The sequence below is a fragment of the Malaclemys terrapin genome, chromosome 18 (assembly GCF_027887155.1).
Source record: "Malaclemys terrapin pileata isolate rMalTer1 chromosome 18, rMalTer1.hap1, whole genome shotgun sequence".
Lineage (NCBI taxonomy): Eukaryota > Metazoa > Chordata > Testudines > Emydidae > Malaclemys > Malaclemys terrapin.
Genome location: NC_071522.1, coordinates 19,613,836 through 19,631,955, shown reverse-complemented (window position 1 = coordinate 19,631,955; position 18,120 = coordinate 19,613,836). Strand labels below are relative to the sequence as shown.

The 18,120-nt window shown below is 54.1% G+C and overlaps 1 protein-coding gene across 1 annotated transcript in view; it reads left to right on the top strand.

The window, feature by feature from the left end:
• Positions 1-385: 385 nt before the first annotated feature.
• Positions 386-18,120, top strand: part of SRRM3 (serine/arginine repetitive matrix 3) — an 84,326-nt gene continuing 66,591 nt past the window's right edge. The window contains exon 1 of the mRNA XM_054008681.1: positions 386-609. Within this exon, the coding sequence (XP_053864656.1) occupies positions 386-609 (224 nt within the window). The remainder of the gene's footprint in view (positions 610-18,120) is intronic.

The following is an 18,120-nucleotide window of genomic DNA, read 5'->3' as shown; positions in this document are numbered from 1 at the left end:
CAGGGATGGGATCCCCTGTTGAAGGAGGGTCTTTCACGTGATGCTTTTATTGCTGGATGACATGGGATCTGTGCCCACTGCGCACTGCCCTTTCATTTGCATCCCTATGGCTCCAGGACCCCTCCTGGATTAGAATCTCCTTCTCTCTCTGACTTAACAGCAGCCGCCCTGCCTGGCTGCCGGTGTGCGTCCCCGATGTGCTGAGAAGCAGATTAGAACAGCTCGTCCCCCATTAAGCTGTCAGTATTAATTTAGCAGAGTGGCTTAGTGCTCAGCTGTATTTTTCCCCTCCCTCCTGGTTGGGGATAGGGAAGCTGGAAATGACTTACCATGAATTTGTTTCTATCCCTCGCAGGGGCTGTGGAGTCGGAGGGCGCACGCTGGGATGGCCCTATATAATAACGGGGCCAAGATGCCTTCCCCCCAGGAGGCGGCTAATGGCTTTCCCCAACCCGGCGCCTCTGGCACCTGGCACAAGCCAGAGGAGGAGGTGCGTCTGGTGGAGCCCAGCCTGGTGAAAAAGGCTCACCGGGAGATCCTGGATCACGAGCGGAAGCGGCGGGTGGAGCTGAAGTGCATGGAGCTGCAGGAGATGATGGAGGAACAAGGGTGAGTGATGTCCTTCTTGAGGAGGTTGCTTTCCTGAGTGTGGCAGGGGGACCGTTTCTCCCCTAGCAAAGTCCACACCATACATTCCAGACTAGGCACACTGCTCTCCTAAGAGGCCATCAGAGCCAGGCCACCTGCAACCCAGTACATCACATCCCAGAACAGGTCATTGGCCATCTTCACCCACAGCAGGGCATCCCTTGTCCCCAGCCCCATATTCAATCCACTAGACCATGCTGGATTTCTCCACCGCTCACCACAGTCTAGGCCAGGGCGGCTCATGGGCACCGCATTCCAAGAAAGATGTGGAGAAATTGGAGAGGGTCCAGAGAAGAGCAACAAGAATGATTAAAGGTCTTGAGAACATGACCTATGAAGGAAGGCTGAAAGAATTGGGTTTGTTTAGTTTGGAAAAGAGAAGACTGAGAGGGGACATGATAGCAGTTTTCAGGTATCTAAAAGGGTGTCATAAGGAGGAGGGAGAAAACTTGTTCATCTTAGCCTCTAAGGATAGAACAAGAAGCAGTGGGTTTAAACTGCAGCAAGGGAGGTTTAGGTTGGACATTAGGAAAAAGTTCCTAACTGTCAGGGTGGTTAAACACTGGGATAAATTGCCTAGGGAGGTTGTGGAATCTCCATCTCTGGAGATAGAAGAGTAGGTAAGATAGATGTCTATCCGGGAGGGTCTAGACAGTATTTGGTCCTGCCATGCGGGCAGGGGACTGGACTCGATGACCTCTCGAGATCCCTTCCAGTCCTAGAATCTATGAATCTATGTTACAGCCTGAGGGCAGGAGGCCTTGGTACTAAAGACGTAGCAGCAGTCTAGTGCTTTATACATCCCCAGTGCTCGACAGATGCTGGCCCAAAGGATCAAAAATAGGGGCTTCAAGTAAGGCCCCTGTGGCTGAATGTCGGTGGGTTTTACAAAAGTGCCGAGGTGAGTTAGGAGCCAAGGTCCTATTGATTGAGTGGGGCTTGTGCGCCTACTCCCAGAGGCATTTCTGAAATCTGTGGCTAAATATGGATTTCGGAGACTAAGCTATGGCTCCTCTGGTTAGAAACATTGGCCATTGCCTCATTCCAGCTCCGTGTTACCTGACAGCTCCTCAAGGGGCTTAGGTACCTAATGCCTGTTGATTTCAATGGAAGTTAGGAGCCCCAAGACCTGGGCCAAAGTGACTTAGCCCAAGAGCACAGAGAGCCAGGATTAGCACTCAGGATCTCCCAGCCCCGTGCCCGTTCGTGCAGACCATGCTGCCACTCCAGTGGTCAGTCAGAGGAAGCAAGGGAGAGGCTGGAGTGGCCAAGAGGTTGGGGTGCAGAGTGGTTCCTGCGGTGGGTTCTCTCCCTTATGGGGTGTAAGACTGGGAAAGCACCAAGGCTAAGCTGCTGTTACCAAACCAGAGGTCCTGGCAGATCCACGGTCCACCTCGACGCTCCCAGATCCTGCTCGTGCACCTCTCAGAGCACATCATGTTCTCCCAGGAACACAGGGATCAGACCTATGGCCCATCTCATCCAGAATGCCGCCACCCAGATGACTAGCATGTGGGTCTCTTCTCCATTCCCTCTTCCTCCGTCCAGACTGCCCTCCTGCTCTATGCCCTCAGGAGATCTGCCCCAAAGTATTTTGGGGCCAGATCTTACTGAGCCCAGGCCGGTGGGTGCACTGCAGGGTACGATCAGAGACAGGCAGATAAACGGACGGACAGTGAGATGCATTGTTAGCCCAAAATGTAACGTGTCCGTGTTTTTCTGTCCTGCTCAGAAGCTACAAGGTGGCTGAGTGGCTGGCTCCTGGTTCTGAATCCCTCTCTCTGTCTGATCACAGGGGAACCGTCTGCCTCTTCCACACATGACCCTTCTTTTCCATCTCTGTCGTTTTCTCCCAGCCTTTTCTGACAGCTTCCCACCCTAGGCATTTCTCCAGCTGGGTAGGCAGGCAAGATGTCATCTGCACTGACAACACCCAGAGCTGTCTGGAGCTGCCAGTCTGGGGCATTCACACATGGAGAGAGGCTGTCTCCATCTTTCCATCACCAAAGGCTGGTCTGGAGAGCTTTGCAGCAAGCCCGGCCCCATGCCAGGTTCACTGGCTGGCAGCACGGTGGCAGAGGGTATATCTTTTATCAGGGTGTAGATGGGACTGGAGAATCCGGGCAATGTTCAGCCACAGGAATGAATCCAGAGGCAATGCCCAGCAGACTGCGGGGCACATGTGGGCGTATCTAATCATTCGAGCTCTGGGCAAGCTAGAGGGTGTGGTTTGCATTGGGAGAGGAGCTTGGTGATCATATTTCAATTAGGGACACAGGAAACTCCAGACTGGATCACACCCATGATGCACCTTGTCCAGGATCTTGTCTCGGACAGCGCCCAGCACCCGATGTTTCAGAGGAAGGTGCAGGAAACCCCACCCTAGCAGATATCTGCCCCCCATGAAGGTCTCATCCTAATTAGGGATTGGTTTAAGGCCTGATGCAGGAAGGTTAATATCCCTTCCAAAAATGTATTAACATTAACCGTTATCACTCTGGGTAGTCTTGTTATCCATATCCCATCCCTCTTTGATTCTTCTTAAGTTCTTGCCCTGCGTCACATCCAGTGACAATGAGTTCCACTGTCTAATTATGCATATTTCAGCCCCAGTTGTTCCCTGTCTGGGTTAAATTCCCCATGTGGGTGGGAGTGCACAGGCCCGCTGGAATGCCTGAAGGTATTTTTGAGAGACGGGGCTGTAGAAATGCATGTTTTCTCTGTTGTCTTACCGAGAACAAAGGCCAAACGCCTCATGCACGTAGGATCCAGATGGTGCACGTGGGAACGAGTGGGCACTGAGCACGTGACTATCTGGCCCTAATCTCTTCTGAAAACTGGGCTTTGATCCTTGCTGACACCCAGTGCTCACGGTGCCTTTGGCAAGATTCAGGTTAGATTCAGTGCTGCAGGAATAAGACGGGTTTGAAGTGAAGAAGGATTGAAGGTTACCTGTGCTGTGAGTCATTGACTAGAACATCAGAACGGCCACACTGGGTCAGACCAAAGGTCCATGTAGCCCAGTATCCTGTCTACTGACAGTGGCCAATGCCAGGTGCCCCAGAGGGAATGAACAGAACAGGTAATCAAGTGATCCATCCCCTGTCGCCCATTCACAGCTTCTGGCAAACAGAGGCTGGGGACACCATCCCTGCCCATCCTGGCTAATAGCCATTGATGGGCCTATCCTCCATGTGTGGAAGGATGGTTCAGTGGTTTCCTTGCCTGCTTGCAAGAAGCTAGCCCTAAGTGCAATTCTCTTCTCAGACACAGACTGGGTAAGTCACATCATCTCTCTGTGTCTCAGTTTCCCTCTCTGTACCATGGGGGTAATAGCCTAGCCTTGCTTCTCCTGGGTGCTGTGGGGCTAAATGCAGCAAAGATTGTGGCATGCGGATATTAAGGGACAAGCACATCAGTACCAGAGTTGGGTACACAACGGGGTGGTGCGTTGCGTGGGTTTATGTTGCAAAGTGTTTCTCTGCCAAGAGAAGTCCTCGAGCCTTCAGCGGGGGCAACGTTCTGCTCTCCGCTGACCGCAGCAGGGATTCTGATCTGCCGGTTAAACTCGTTTCTAGCTCGGTTTCACCACCTAAGTGGGGATTTGCACTAGAAACCCTGTTTGAAACCTGATCTGGCCACATCCTTGGTTAGACCCTGCAACTGCGTTTAAAGCGAGATCTCCAACTCAGTGGCCGATGTAGAAGGGAGCTAAGCATAGATTCGAATCGAAGTGATCTATCCGTGCCAAACTCGCAAGCCCTGAATCTCTCCATGAGGACGTCCCCCAAAGCCCGTGTCAGCTCTGCTCCTGCTCAGTACATCACCCCAATGGCTGATGCCGGGCCGGGTCTGACATGTGCCCGGCCTTCGATATATAACCAGGGGCCCCTGCACTGCTCCACAGCCAAACGATGCTTTGAAGCCCTGACCTTCTCCCGTAGTTCTCAGGGCTTGGGAAAGAGGCTGTGGAGAAAATTCTGCAGCTGGGAGGCAGCTGAATGCTCCATGGCTTGGTTTACAGTGGAGGTGGGAGAGGGTGTTTCTTTGCTTGCTTTGTTTACCGCTGCTCTTGGTGAAAGTTGCTGATAAATTATTGAGTTTTTCAATTATTCCCTGGCCTCCAGGGGGGCGGAAGTGGCAGGCACTTGACATGCTCTGAGCGCCGGGCGAGATTGAATTTCACACTCAGCAGCCAAGGCAAACGTTGGGTGCGATTCGCCCCTCTGGGCTCGCCTGCCCTCCTCACCCCCAGCCCAGGCCTGGCTTGCGTTGTCTTGCCTCTGCTGCATTAGGGCTGTAACAAGAAATAGCAGCCAAGGGGAGAGGGGAACCCTGTGGGTGGCAGGTCTGTGTCGGAGCCTAGGGCAGCTGGCTTTGATAGCCCGTCCGTGGAACGGCGGGGGGACGACATGGGGAAAAGGTAGTGACCGGGCTAGTCTGTTCTATGCAGATGCTTCTACCATGCTCGTCATCTGAGCTCTTTCCTGTCATGCATCAAACCATATGTTTGTTCATCATCGAAATCCCTTGAGCCCAGTCTGGCTCTGGGGTTGAGGAGAACCCAGCAGCCTTTGGGGCCTCGGAACTGATTCCGTTTAGGTTAACAAAAGGAGTCTGAATTCGCGTGACCACCACTAGTACAAGGCGGGGCTTTGCTGCGCTCTAGTGGTTGGTCAGCATAAGAATATAAGAGCCTACTACTGCTACAAGCTAATGGAGCTTTAGCTCAAGGGGTAGAAACTCTTGCTTTTTTAGTGTGGCCGGGGCATGGTTCAAACGTTGCTGCTACCTCGTTTTAAAAGGTGTTTTCCCCTCTGAAATGTAACTTCATGGATTGGTAGTTTTTTCAAGTGATTCAGTTAAAAGCCCGTATCTCTGGCTAAAGGACCAACTCTGGTCCTTGTGCCAGACGCAGCTGCTTGGCTGGAAGTAGGAGGCTGTCTATGTGTGGTATGTACATCGCGGCTATTGTAGTGATGGGGCCAAAAAGGAACCTCAAACCAACTCTCCCCACTCCCCTGAGAGTTGGAATGCAGGGCAGGGTTGGTGTCTGGGATCCGGGTTCCCACACTTGTGGGTCTGGGTCAGATCTGAAGGAGGGGAGATGGCAAGCATCTTGCCAGGTCAGTAGATAATGTGAAATTTCTGCCCTCTTCAGCCAAAACCTCCCAGCAGCAGCAAGGCGCGATTCTTGCTGCGGTCACGTTGGAACCCAAGCTCCGTCTCAGACCCGAATCCACATCCAAACCACCTCCCTGCTCTTTTCCCCTCGATGTTTTGTTCCCTTCCCCTCTTCGCTCCTTTCTTGCGTGGGGCGACACGAGCTGAAATGTAATCAGCAGCCCGTGGTGTCACTAGGCAGCACTGGCTGTGGCCAGCAGAGCCAGAGAGAACCACAGGGTCTGTCTGTGTCCAGCCGCCCAATAGAAACTTCCTTGGAGCCAGGCCCCCTCTCTTCTCTACTGTGACAGCTTCTGCCCGGACCCAGTGATCCACCCACCATGGTCAGAATTACAGCCCTCTAGAGAGATTCTTGTTACTTGCCTCTCCCCGTGGCTCAGAGCCTGGCCCAGCAGTTCCAATGCACTTCCACTGAGGCATGGCTTGGGGACAGCCCGCCTGGACCTAGTCTGGCGCGTGTGTCCCAGTCCCTGCTCACTGCGGAGCACTGTTCCCCCCACCCCCGGGGCTGGCGGGGGTTAGGGCTGGGCCAGCGGAGAAGTGGCCATGGGAACAGTGGGTTTGCCACGATGTCAGTGCACTGACCTAGGGCTGGGATGGGCAGTGCCACGGGGTTTCCTCTGCACCTGTGGAGGAAAATTCCCCAGCCCACGTCCGCTGAGTGGGCACACAGACCTCCCAGCAAATGTCTTTGTTTCTCTGTCGAGATGTAGCTTTCGGAAGATAAGCTGTCGGACCTGTAGTCCGAGTCCAGCATAGAAAGGGCACTGTAATCGCCTTGCTTCCAGGATGCCTGAGAACATATGTCTCTGGTTCGATTAGTGGAGAAGAAAGTGGAGATGGTCACGCTGATGGTATAAGTTTTGATTTTATTTTCATGTCGCTGATCAGCGAGCGTTTAACAGCTGGCTTTGTTGCAGGAGGGGGTGTGGCCTGCCGTTCAGAAGACCTGGCTTCTATTTTTGGCTCTGCCACTAGCCCATTGGGTGACCTTTGGCAAGTCACGTCACCGCTCTGTGCCTCAGTTTCCCCACCTGTAAAACACGGATAATGACACTGATCTCCTATGTAAAGCGCTTTGAAATCTACTGATGGAAAGTGGCCTATGAGTAACAAGTTGTGCTGGGAGTTTTCTCGGTCCTTATTTTTAGGGGAGTTGTATTTGGAGGTTGATATTGAGCTTTGGGATCTAGAACTGAATGGAGAGCCGCCTCCTTAGACGCCTTAGAATTTATATAAGATTGATTATTTTTAGTACTAATTGGATGATTCAGCTCCAATCCAATACTGCGACTAATTTGTTTGATTTTGCTTTGATCGTTTGAATTTAGCAGTGTTAGTAAAAGCTCAGCTCTGGAGAGAGGTTTTTCTAGATATTTTTAGGTTTGAGAGTTTTTAACAACGTTTATAAAAAACGAAACTATTCCTGGATCACTTGTTCCCCAGTAAATAACATGGGTCCAAAACCTTTGATGGCCTAGGGGCGGATACCAGGCGGTCAACCTAAATCCCTGACCAACTACCCCTAAATCAGTCTGGGGTTTGTCTCCAGTGCAGTCAGAGGTGTGAATGGAGCATGTGTAGACAAACCCAAACTAGTTTTGGTCTAATTAACACCACTAACAGTAGCAGTGACGTCACAGCGGCACTCAGGCCACACAGCTTTGCCGCTGCTGTTGTTGGAGCTAGGCAGATCAAATCTAGCTTGGTATGTCTACACACACCCCAGTCACACCTCGGATTGCACTGAGACGTACCCTGTGGCTCTCCCATAATTGGCACTCACAACAGGGACCCTGTTAGATCTTGAATGAAAAGTTGACCTATGTAAGTTTATCCTTATTGGAACACTGGCACCCAGATGGCATGAGGATGAACAGCAATATAAAACCCTGCGATAGAACCGTCCTTGACCCTGGGGCCTGTTCTTTGAATCAACGGACTGTCACAGCATCAAGCAAGCCGTACTGCGAAAAGCAGAACCAGCCCGAGCTTCCAGCGGTCGTGGTTTTGTGAGTGACAGAGACCGGCTGAGAAACTTGCTTTGGAGTTTTTCTAAATTGCTGTATTGATTATCGAATTTTCGCTTTGAATGGCGAAGGGAGGGCAGGCTCTCCAGTGTGCCTGGCTGATTGCCTTTTCTCTTTGGGCAAGGGGCTTCCTGAATCGAAACTGACAAGCGTCTTCTGACTTCTAAAGGTGTTTCACGCTCTAGATTTCTGCCTTTGCCAGCAAGTGCATTTTGAGAAGCTTCAGGTTACAGTGGACGTTACAGCTGGGAAGTCTGTGGTTGTCCTGCCTTTGTGCCTCTTCGTGCCCAAATCACTGAACAGGGCCCATGCAAATAGACTATTCGGCACCCAATTCGCTGTCCGGGATTTGCAAGGGCGCTCATTTGTGCGTTATTTGGCAGGTCCTGTTTAGCCGACAATGTGCTGAAATGCTCGGCCATGTTGCTGTTCAGTGCATGTCGCTAGAGCTGGGAGAAACCGGTCAGAAGATTTGCAGAGGTCACCTTTAAAGAAGGGAGGAGGGAAGCGGAGATAGAGACGGGATTATCTTCACTGCCCACTGGGGGCTGCTTTTGGACCACAGCGATACAGCTGCCAGCACAGGTCTCTGGCTGTAACCTCAGCATCCTGGGAGGTGGATTGAAGACATTCCATCCTGGACTCCAGATTTTGGGGGCTACAAACAAGCGGGGGATTGTCTCCTCTGATGAGATGCAAAGAGCTTTCAGCTCTTTAGATCCTCTCAAATCTAACAAGGTGTGTCCTACCGGTATATAGCATAGCATCACAGACCTTAGAGATGGGACTTGTTCAGTCAGTCCATCTCCCTGCCAGCGCAAGACTGTCCCCTAGAGAAAGGCTTGGCTGTATACATTTTCTTGTTTAGATCTGCGCCCAATCAGGGGTGTTTTCTGGGCTTTTGGATTTTGTCAGGCCAGACACTTAACCAAGTTGTGTCTTGGTTTCCCCAGCTGCAAAATGAGGATAACGAGGCTGTCTTTGTTCTGTTCAGTGCTTTGAAATCCGTGGATGGAGATTTCTCTGTGAGAGTGAAGTATATTTTATGAAGCAGATTCAGAACTGCAAAAGATCTCCAAGGCAGGGAGTGTATTTTTTTTTTTTTTTTTTGGTTTCTTTGTGTGCAGCACCTACTGAGGCCCTGATCCGTGTGTTGGGCTCCTAGGGGCTGTGTGGTCTAGTGAGATAGAGCCCTGGAGTGGGACTCAGGCAACCTGGATTCTAGTCTCAGCTCTGCTGGGTCACCTTAGACAAGTCGCTTCCGACCCCTCGTGCCTCAGTTTCCCCGGTGGTTTGAGAGCTACTGGTGAAAACTGCTATGTGAGAGCTAGGCATCGTTATTATTGGGCTCTACTAGAATAATAACAAATAAACAGAAAACGTTAGCGTGCACACCCACAAAAAAGAATACGAAATATAACCTCTCTCTGGTGTTTCACTCATACCCATCAGTGCAGGACTAGATGTACATATCTCAGCACCCACCCGGCAGAGCTTAACTCCCATTTAGGTGCCAACATAAGGGCCTGATTTTAAACACTGCTCAACACCCCACAAGTCCCCATGGGACACATAAGGCCAGATTTTCCAAAGGACTCAGCACCCAGATGCACCCAAGGCCTAGAGGCCCGGACCCCTCCAATCAGTGGAAGTTAGGTGCCTAAATACCTTTGATCTGGGCCAGAGTCCTTTGGAAAATCTGGCTTATAGTAGCTGAAGTGTGTGTAAACACTGCCCATTCCCCTCTGTCTCTCTTTTCCGCATTTCCTGGCTTTGTTTTTAACCCTGCTGCCTTCCCGTCGGGTAGATGTTTCGCATTTAACACGCCTAATTTGGGAAGGGAAACGAGAAACTTTCAGCCCCAATGGAAAGGATCCGCTTGAGAGAGGCACAAAATACTCCATGAAGAGCTGAGTCACTGTCCATTAACTAGTCAACAAGCCAGACTGTAAGTATATAGCAGAGTGGCATGCCAGAGATGGAACTAACAGGAGGTACAGACCGCATTCAAGGGGGCAAGTGAGCGGCTGAGTCCCCGCTCCGCTTTTTATGTTACCAAGCAATTTAGGCACAGAAGATCTGTCGCCAAGCAGATGCAATTTGCTCTTAGAAGCCGGCATCCTTAGCTGCGTAGGATGCAGTTGTGACCTGTTCACTCCAGACGTAGCCACAGATTGAGGTAATATCATTCATTATTTGTCCCGCATGAGGACCCTAGACGCCCCAGACTTGGAGCGTGGCCCCATTGTGAGTGAGAGCCAGGCCCTGACCCACAGGGCTTAGAATTGAAATACACAAGAAGGTTAGAGGAAAGAAGGATCATTACCTCTGCTTTCGAGATGGGCAATTGAGGCAAAGAGTGAGCAAGGAGTCGGAGAGAGAACAAGGACCTGAACCCGGGTCTGCTGAGTCCCAGGGCCCTGCCTTCTCCAGAGAGCTCCATCGAAAGGGCTGGAGACCCAGCTCCTACAATCCCACTCTGCAGCGTCCCGTCAATAAAAGCCAAAGCCTTGAAGACCTGAATTAACTGTGTCCCTGGGGATAGCCCACACCCAGCAACGTGTTTGTTCCTGCTTCTCCATCCCCTGCTTCAAAACCCCAAGCAACGCGGGAGATGCCACATTTGCTCCCTTTGTAGGCTGTCGCTGTATTATTTCTGACACCAGTCAGCAAACAACCATGCACTGAACAGGGATCTATCTAGGTACTGACATGGTCCCTGTACAGCAATATCGGAGTGCCTCAGAGTCTGTAAAATCCCTAGCCTTATAATACCCCTGTGAGGCAGAGCAGGGCTTTAGCCCCACTTTAGAGATGAGGAACTGAGGTTAAGTGACTTGGCCAAGGTCACATGGGGAGTCTGCAGGGATTTGAACCCAGGTCTGTGACCTAACCACTGAGTCGTCCTTCCTCCTTGTTGTGCTACAGCCTTTCCTAGCACCATGCACAACCTACAGAGATGACTCCAGACTATGTCCACAGAAGGCCAGCACTCCTGTCCCACCCTCGAGCTGGCATGGGCCAGAGTTTCATTGACCTCAGTGGGGGTTAGACCCGGGATGAAGTTTGCCCCACTTGTGTTGGGGAAGGAATTAGGGTGTGATGGCAGGGGTGGGGTTTACACGCCGGATCAGCTTGTGGGTCTAGCTGATTTGCAAGCCAGGCCCTGCTTGTGCCCGATGCTGCAGAGGAAAACGAAGGTGCTGCCAATGCCCCTGCTCGATTGGTCAGGGCTGTGCATGTTGGCGGGAGAGGGGAATATTTGCGATCGTTGCCTGGCCGACGATCGCCCTTCTCTTCGCTTGCCTAGCCCCAAATGTTATCAACAGCCGTTAGATTAACTGGCCCTTTTGGACTTCTCACAAAGCAAGCTGCCCCTTTAAGAAGGCTTCAACCAGCCCCTGTTCCTGGGAGCAGCCCAGGAAGAAGGCACGCTGGGGACTTCTCAGAGGGACCCTGGGAATTGTAGGCAACACCAGTGTCGGAGCTGAACCCCGACGGCCTCTTAAAGGGACCAGCCTGCCCTGTGCCACTCTGCTAACCCTGGCACTGGTCCGGCTGGCTCTCTGCAGCCGCTAACCAGCAGGTTGCTGCATGGGGAAGTATTGTCTCTGACTGGCTCTAGATTCACTGCCCTCCTGCTTCCCTGAGTATCCCCTTGTGCCCATATTCCAGAGCAGGGGTTCTCAAACTGGGGGTCGGGACCCTTCAGGGGGTCGTGAGGTTATTACATGGGGCGGGGTTACGAGCTGTCAGCCTCCACCTCAAACCAAGCTTTGCATCCAGCATTTATAATGGTGTTTAATATATAAAAAAGTGGTTTTAATTTATAAGGGGGGGGTCGCACTCATAGACTAGCTATGTGAAAGGGGGCACCGGTACAAAAGTTTGAGAACCGCTGTTCCAGAGCAATGCAAAGAGGAGGGACTGATCAGCTTGCATGAGGCCCGCAATCATTTTCCCTGCCTGTGTCAAGACCTTTCTAGTTCTTCTCCTTAACGAGCCAAATCCCCCTAGTCCTGGCTAGGGTTGCCAACTTTCTAATTGCACAAAGCCGAACACCCTTGCCCCGCCCCCTGCCCCGCCCCTTCTCTGAGGCCCTGCCCCATGCCCCACCCCTTCTCCGAGCCCCCACCCCCACTCACTCCATTCCCCCTCCCTCTGTGACTCGCTCTCCCCTACCCTCACTCATTCACTCATTTTCACCAGGCTGGGGCATAGTTGGGGTGTGGGAGGGGGTGAGGGCTCCGGCTGCGGGTGCAGGTTCTGGGGTGGGGCCGGGGATGAGGGGTTTGGGCTGCATGACGGGGTGTGGGAGGGGGCTCCAGGCTGGGGCAGGGGGTTGGGGCATGGGAGGGGGTGCAGGCTCCAGGAGGGAGTTTGGGTGCAGAAGAGCACTCAGGGGTGGGGGTTGGGGTACAGGGTGTGGGAGGGGGCTCAGGGCTGGGGAAGGGGCATAGGAGGGGGAGGGGGAGTGGGGCGGCGCTTACCTCAGGGGGCTCCCCGCAAGCGGTGACATGTCCCTTGGCTCCTAGGCAGAGGCATGACCAGGTGGCTCTGCACAGTGCACGCTGCCTCCACCCACAGGCACCGCCCCCGCAGTTTCCATTGGCTGCAGTTCCTGGCCAATGGGAACTGCGGAGCTGGTGCTTGGGGCGGGGGCAGCGCGTGGAGCCCACCTGGCCGCGCCTCCACCTAGGAGCCCAAGGGACATTTTGCTGCTTCCGGGGAGCCACACACAGCCAGGTAGGGAGCCTGCCTGCCCCACCAACCAGACTTTTAACGGCCTAGTCAATGGTGCTGACTGGAGCCACCAGGGTCCCTGTTTGCCCGGGTGTTCTGGTAAAAAACTGGACATCTGGCAATTTCTCGTCATGCCCAGGCCTCTCTGAGCCTCTTTTCCACTGAATCTCCCAAGGGGTCGATAACCGCACTGCAGCTTTCTTGGCCCCCAGCCTCGGGCTGCCAGCCTGCCCCCAGCAGTGCACAGAGGGGAGTAGCGAGCTGGGAGGGGACATCACCTCTGTATGCAGCACGGGCGTGACGGGGCAACTGATCCAGCCCTGGTGGGTGACACATTTTTCTAAGGACACTGAAAAACTGGGGAGGGTGCAGAGGAGAGCCCCATTTGTAACTCGGGGGGCTGGAGGAAAGGCCTCATAGCTAGTGACTTAAAGAGCTCGATCTGTTGGGTTTGTGAAAAGGGAGCTCCAGAGGTGACTTGACCTTCGGGGGGAGAAAACGCTGGCTACAAGAGGGCTCTTAAATCTCAGGGCGACGCCGAAGAAGCGTCAGGCGCTCGGCCTAATGAAGCCGCCAGAGAGCAGCTGAACCGTTGCGTGGCCTCCTGGGGGGCCGGGGCCGGTTTTTATGTGAGGAATCCTCTTACGTGGAACCGCCGAGCGGAGGCTGCTGGGTGCGCGGGGAAGGGGGGCGCTGGGGACCGTGGTGCCTGCATTGGACTCCAGAGCTTTGCTCCGGCTCTGAATCAAGCCCCCTCCCCCCTTTGCTTTCTCCGTGGGTCTCACCCATGCAGCTGGCGCAAGGCTGCAGCTGGGACTGACTCCGGGGCAGGCTGAGCACCCACAGTTCCCCCTGACGCCTGCCGGCATCATGTGGCGCGCAGCACCCCTGCAAACAGGAAGTGGTTCTCCAGGAGGCGGCTGTGTCACACGCAGAGCTGGGGGGCATTGGCTGGGGGTCGTGGGGAGCTCAGGCAGTGCAAACCTTGGGGTCACTTTCTGCTTGTGGCCCCTGAGGCTTCCCTGGATGGCTGGGGTTGAACACAGTAACCCCAAGAAAAAGGCATCCAAAATCGGCCAGCTTGGGGTCAGAACTAGGCCGAGCCACTGAGTTTCATGGAGCTTCTATTGGTAACCTTAAATCAAGGGCCCAGATGCCATGGTCATGGAAAGCGAGATCGAGGGTGTGTATCGGCATGAATGGATGGATAGTTAATGGGTGTGTGTTGGGATGGATGGATGCTGGGTGTGTATGAGGATGGATAGATAGATGCGGGGTGTGTATGGGGATGGATGGATGGTTGGTGTGTATGGGGATGGATGGATGCTGGGTGTGTGTGGGGTTGGTGTGTATGGGGATGGAGAGATAGATGGTGGGTGTATCTGGGGATGGATGAATGGAAGGATAGATGGATGGATGGATGCTGGGTGTGTATGGGGATGGATGGATGCTGGGTGTGTGTGGGGATGGAGAGATAGATGGTTGTGTGTATGAGGATGGATGGAAGGAAAGATGGATGGATGCTAGGTGTGTATGGGGATGGATGGATGGATGGATGCTGGATGTGTATGGGGATGGAGAGATAGATAGATGGTTGGTGTGTATGGGAATGGATGGATGGATGCTGAGTGTGTGTGGGGATGGAGAGATAGATAGATGGTTGGTGTGTATGGGAATGGATGGATGGAGGCTGTGTGTGTGTGGGGATGGAGAGATAGATGCTGGGTGTGTATGGGGATGGATGGATGAAAGGATAGAGGGATGGATGCTGGGTGTGTGTGGGGATGGAGAGAGAGATAGATGGTGGGTGTGTATGGGGATGGATGGATGGAAGGATAGAGGGATGGATGCTGGATGTGCGTGGGGATGGAGAGATAGATGGTGGGTGTGTATGGGGATGGATGGATGGATGCTGGGTGTGTGTGGGGATGGAGAGATAGATAGACGCTGGATGTGTATGGGGATGGATGGAAGGATAGAGGGATGGATGCTGGGTGTGTGTGGGGATGGAGAGATGGTGGGTGTGTATGGGGATGGATGGATGGATAGAGGGATGGATGCTGGATGTGCGTGGGGATGGAGAGATAGATAGATAGATGGTGGGTGTGTATGGGGATGGATGCTGGGTGTGTGTGGGGATGGAGAGATAGATGGTGGGTGTGTATGGGGATGGATGGATGGAAGGATAGATGGATGGATGCTGGATGTGTGTTGGGATGGAGAGATAGATAGATAGATGGTGGGTGTGTATGGGGATGGATGAATGGATGCTGGGTGTGTGTGGGGATGAGAGAGAGATCTGGGATAGCGCATTAAATGGACAGACTGGTTGGACAATAGACTGGTCCAGGGATGCAGCTTCCTGACAGGCCCTTTGGGGATGCCTGTCTCCGACCTCCCTCCCTATCCTGGCAAATGCCCACGACCACCCCCACCCACTGGACACCCCCCTTTGTGCCAGGCCCTGACACGCTGGCACTTGCTCGCACATTACCTGCTCTGCTCCCTGCCCCCAGCAGTGGCAAACCCACGAACCACCCCCTGCTTCCGGCAGCGAAATCCCCACACTTCATGTCACCACGCTGCCGACTAGGGGGGTTGGGACCTCTGCCGGGGACCCGGGGGACTTTGTACATACCTCGGCAAAGCCTAGAGCTGGCCCCGGTGGTTGTTAAGACTTGTCCACTGTGGGGCTGGGGTTACCCCCAGCAGAGATAGGGGGGTGCTGTCTTTAGGACTGGGGGTGGGGGGTCCACACGATGAGCAGGTTTCAGGAACTGTCACCAGCTTGCATGCTAATGTGGCCATTTCAGTGCAAATGAACTCGTTCATATGAATTCCTTCCGCACCCCTCCCCTCTTTCCCGGGGAGCTCTGTGACTGTCACACTTCCCAAGAGAGTTTCAGGAGATTCAATAGCCACAGACAATCTGGGCAGGGGAAGGGTTGCCGGTGGTTCTGCCAGGCCCCAGCCCGCGGCATTGCAGCTTGCATGGGCTGAGGCCTGGCACACGGGTCAGGGGAGAACCTGCCCCCGCTGCTACCCAACACAGTGCGGAGTTCCCCTAGATTTGGGGGAGGAAATGGCTGGGCGTGGAAAATGCTGACCTTGGGCTGGTGACAAGGCTGTATCCCCAGCACCCACACACGCCTACCACCCCACCCTCCCCGCCCCCACCATGCGCACAAACCCAGCATCCCGCACCCAGACTCCCCATCACCCGCCTCCCATACACCTCTCTGATCCCCATACGCCGCCCATGGACCCCTCTCCGGGCCCCATGAAGCCGGGCACATGCAGCCCCCCGATCGCCGGGGGAACGTTTGTCGAGCAGTATGCTTGCAGTCTGTGTTATCCTTGCTGTCTCTCCAATTTCAGCACATGCCTTCACTTGGTGCTGTTTGTTTTCCTGCCTCATCCCCCCCTCCGGGTCCCCCTTGGGCACAGGCGCCCCGGGATGATAGCGGCCCTTTCAAGTCAGACGGTGGGTTCTGAGATGCAGGACGGCGTTCGCAGCACATGCAGTTGGCTGATTGAGAACATTTATGCAGGCTCTGGGAATAGGTAGAGAGGCAGCTTCTGGAGCCCATGACGTTTCAGAGCAGAGAGATACAGCGCCATCAATGGAAGGACAGCGAGTGGAAACGGCAGGTGGGATCGTGCCAACCCGACGTGCCCGGGGCCGGTGATAAGGGATAGGGGTTTGGATAGGTGGCCAGCTGCAGCCCAGCCCAGACGCGCTGGCAACTAGAGAGGGACGTGTGGCCTGATGCTCAGCCCAGGGAGCCTGGCGTGGCTCAAGATTTGGGGTAGGGCTGATACTTCCACCAGGTCTAATGGTGGTGGTGGTGGTGGGGATTTTGCACTGCATCACACCCCTGTGCAAATGACACCTGGCCCCCTTTCTGCCCCAGTTACACCACGGAGCAGCTTGCACTCCTGGTTACACCCCTGTGTGGCTCACACCATCAGTTCCCACCCGCTTCACTTCATGCCTGGCTAACGTACACCCGCATTGTATTGTTGATCAGCTGACACTCCCGATTCATCAACAGCCAGTGTAAATCAACCCTTATCGATTTCCACCACTGAATGCTCTGTACCCAGCTCGCTCGTGCTTGGGCAGTCGGGCTGGTTGTGCAGGCTCTGGGAACAGGAAGAGAGGCAGTTTCCGGAGCCCTTTGGAGTTTCAGAGCTGAGAGAGACAGTGCAAGCAATGGCTGGATGGGGAGTGGACGTGGCCTGTACCAATCACACCCGACCACTCACTGCACCCTCGTCGAGTCACCGCCTTGATAATTGGTACACGGCCCACTCGCAGCCCTGGCTGACCTGCCCTCGGCCCCCCTGGTTGGCTTACGCCCCTGAGCCACCCCTTTTAGTCACAGCCCTGTGCCGATCCACTGATTGACATCCACGGACCAGCCTGTTGCTCTTGATCGGTCACCTCGCCGATTTACACCCACCCGTGGTCCCAGTGATTCCTGCTCCTGTGGGAATCCCTGCCTTGATTTACACACCAGCGACTCCCATTGAGTGTGCGGGATTCAACGTCGAGGCAGGTGGGCTCTGGTCCCTACTGCCTCTATGCGGGACGTCCTAGCCACGGTTCCATTCTAACCCTTCTTTGCCAAGGTTGTCTGCTGTGTTCCCCAGCCTCAGCCCTGCTTTGCCATTGAGATTAGGGAGATATTCCTTCGTGCCGATGAGGCCTGCCTGCTGGGATTGGCTGCCTGCCTCCGGTGCGTTCTTGTGTGCAGCTCGGCGGTGCTGGTGCCAACCGGGGCAGCTCCATGGAAGCAAGCGTAGTCAATGGGGCTATGCCAGCGGTGTATCCAATCTGACCACTGTGTGTACGCACACAACTCAGACCTACCAGGGACACGTGCATTGTGATGCCTTGCCACCGTAGCCTCCTCGCTCCTCCATAGACCATCTGCTGCCACAGGACCTTGCACTCCCTTCTCCACCAGCTTCGGCCAGCTGCCCCTCTGCCTTGTCGTTCCCACCTGGGCCATCTAGGTGCAAAATGCTACCCCAGGGGGGAGTGAATGGAGATGCCTGATGGGTAGCACAGGGCACCCACCCTGCCCTGGAAGAGAGGACTTCCTAAGGGAAAGGAGAGCAGAGAATCAGATCCCTGGGATGAATATAGTCCCCGCCCAGGGTGCGGTTGGGGCTCTGAGGTGGCTTCATTACGCTCCATGTTCTGGAAACGTTCAAGGAACAGAAGTTGTATGAATGGCAGCAAAAGGATGAGACGGAAGGGGGAGGAGGAATTGCACAGCGAGCCACTGAGATGCCCACCATCCCAGGGCTTGCTTGCAGCCTCCGTGCCCGGCTACATCTGGCTCTCCTTGGGGTGACTGTTCTCTGCCTCGCGTGGAAGAATCCCACAAAGTAGGGCTAGCTATCCATGTGACTAATGCAGTCAGGAGTTAGCATGGTCCAGATGCCGGTGCCCTGGACTCAGGTATGGGAAACGTGGGTTCTGTTCCCAGCTCTGGCCTGCAGG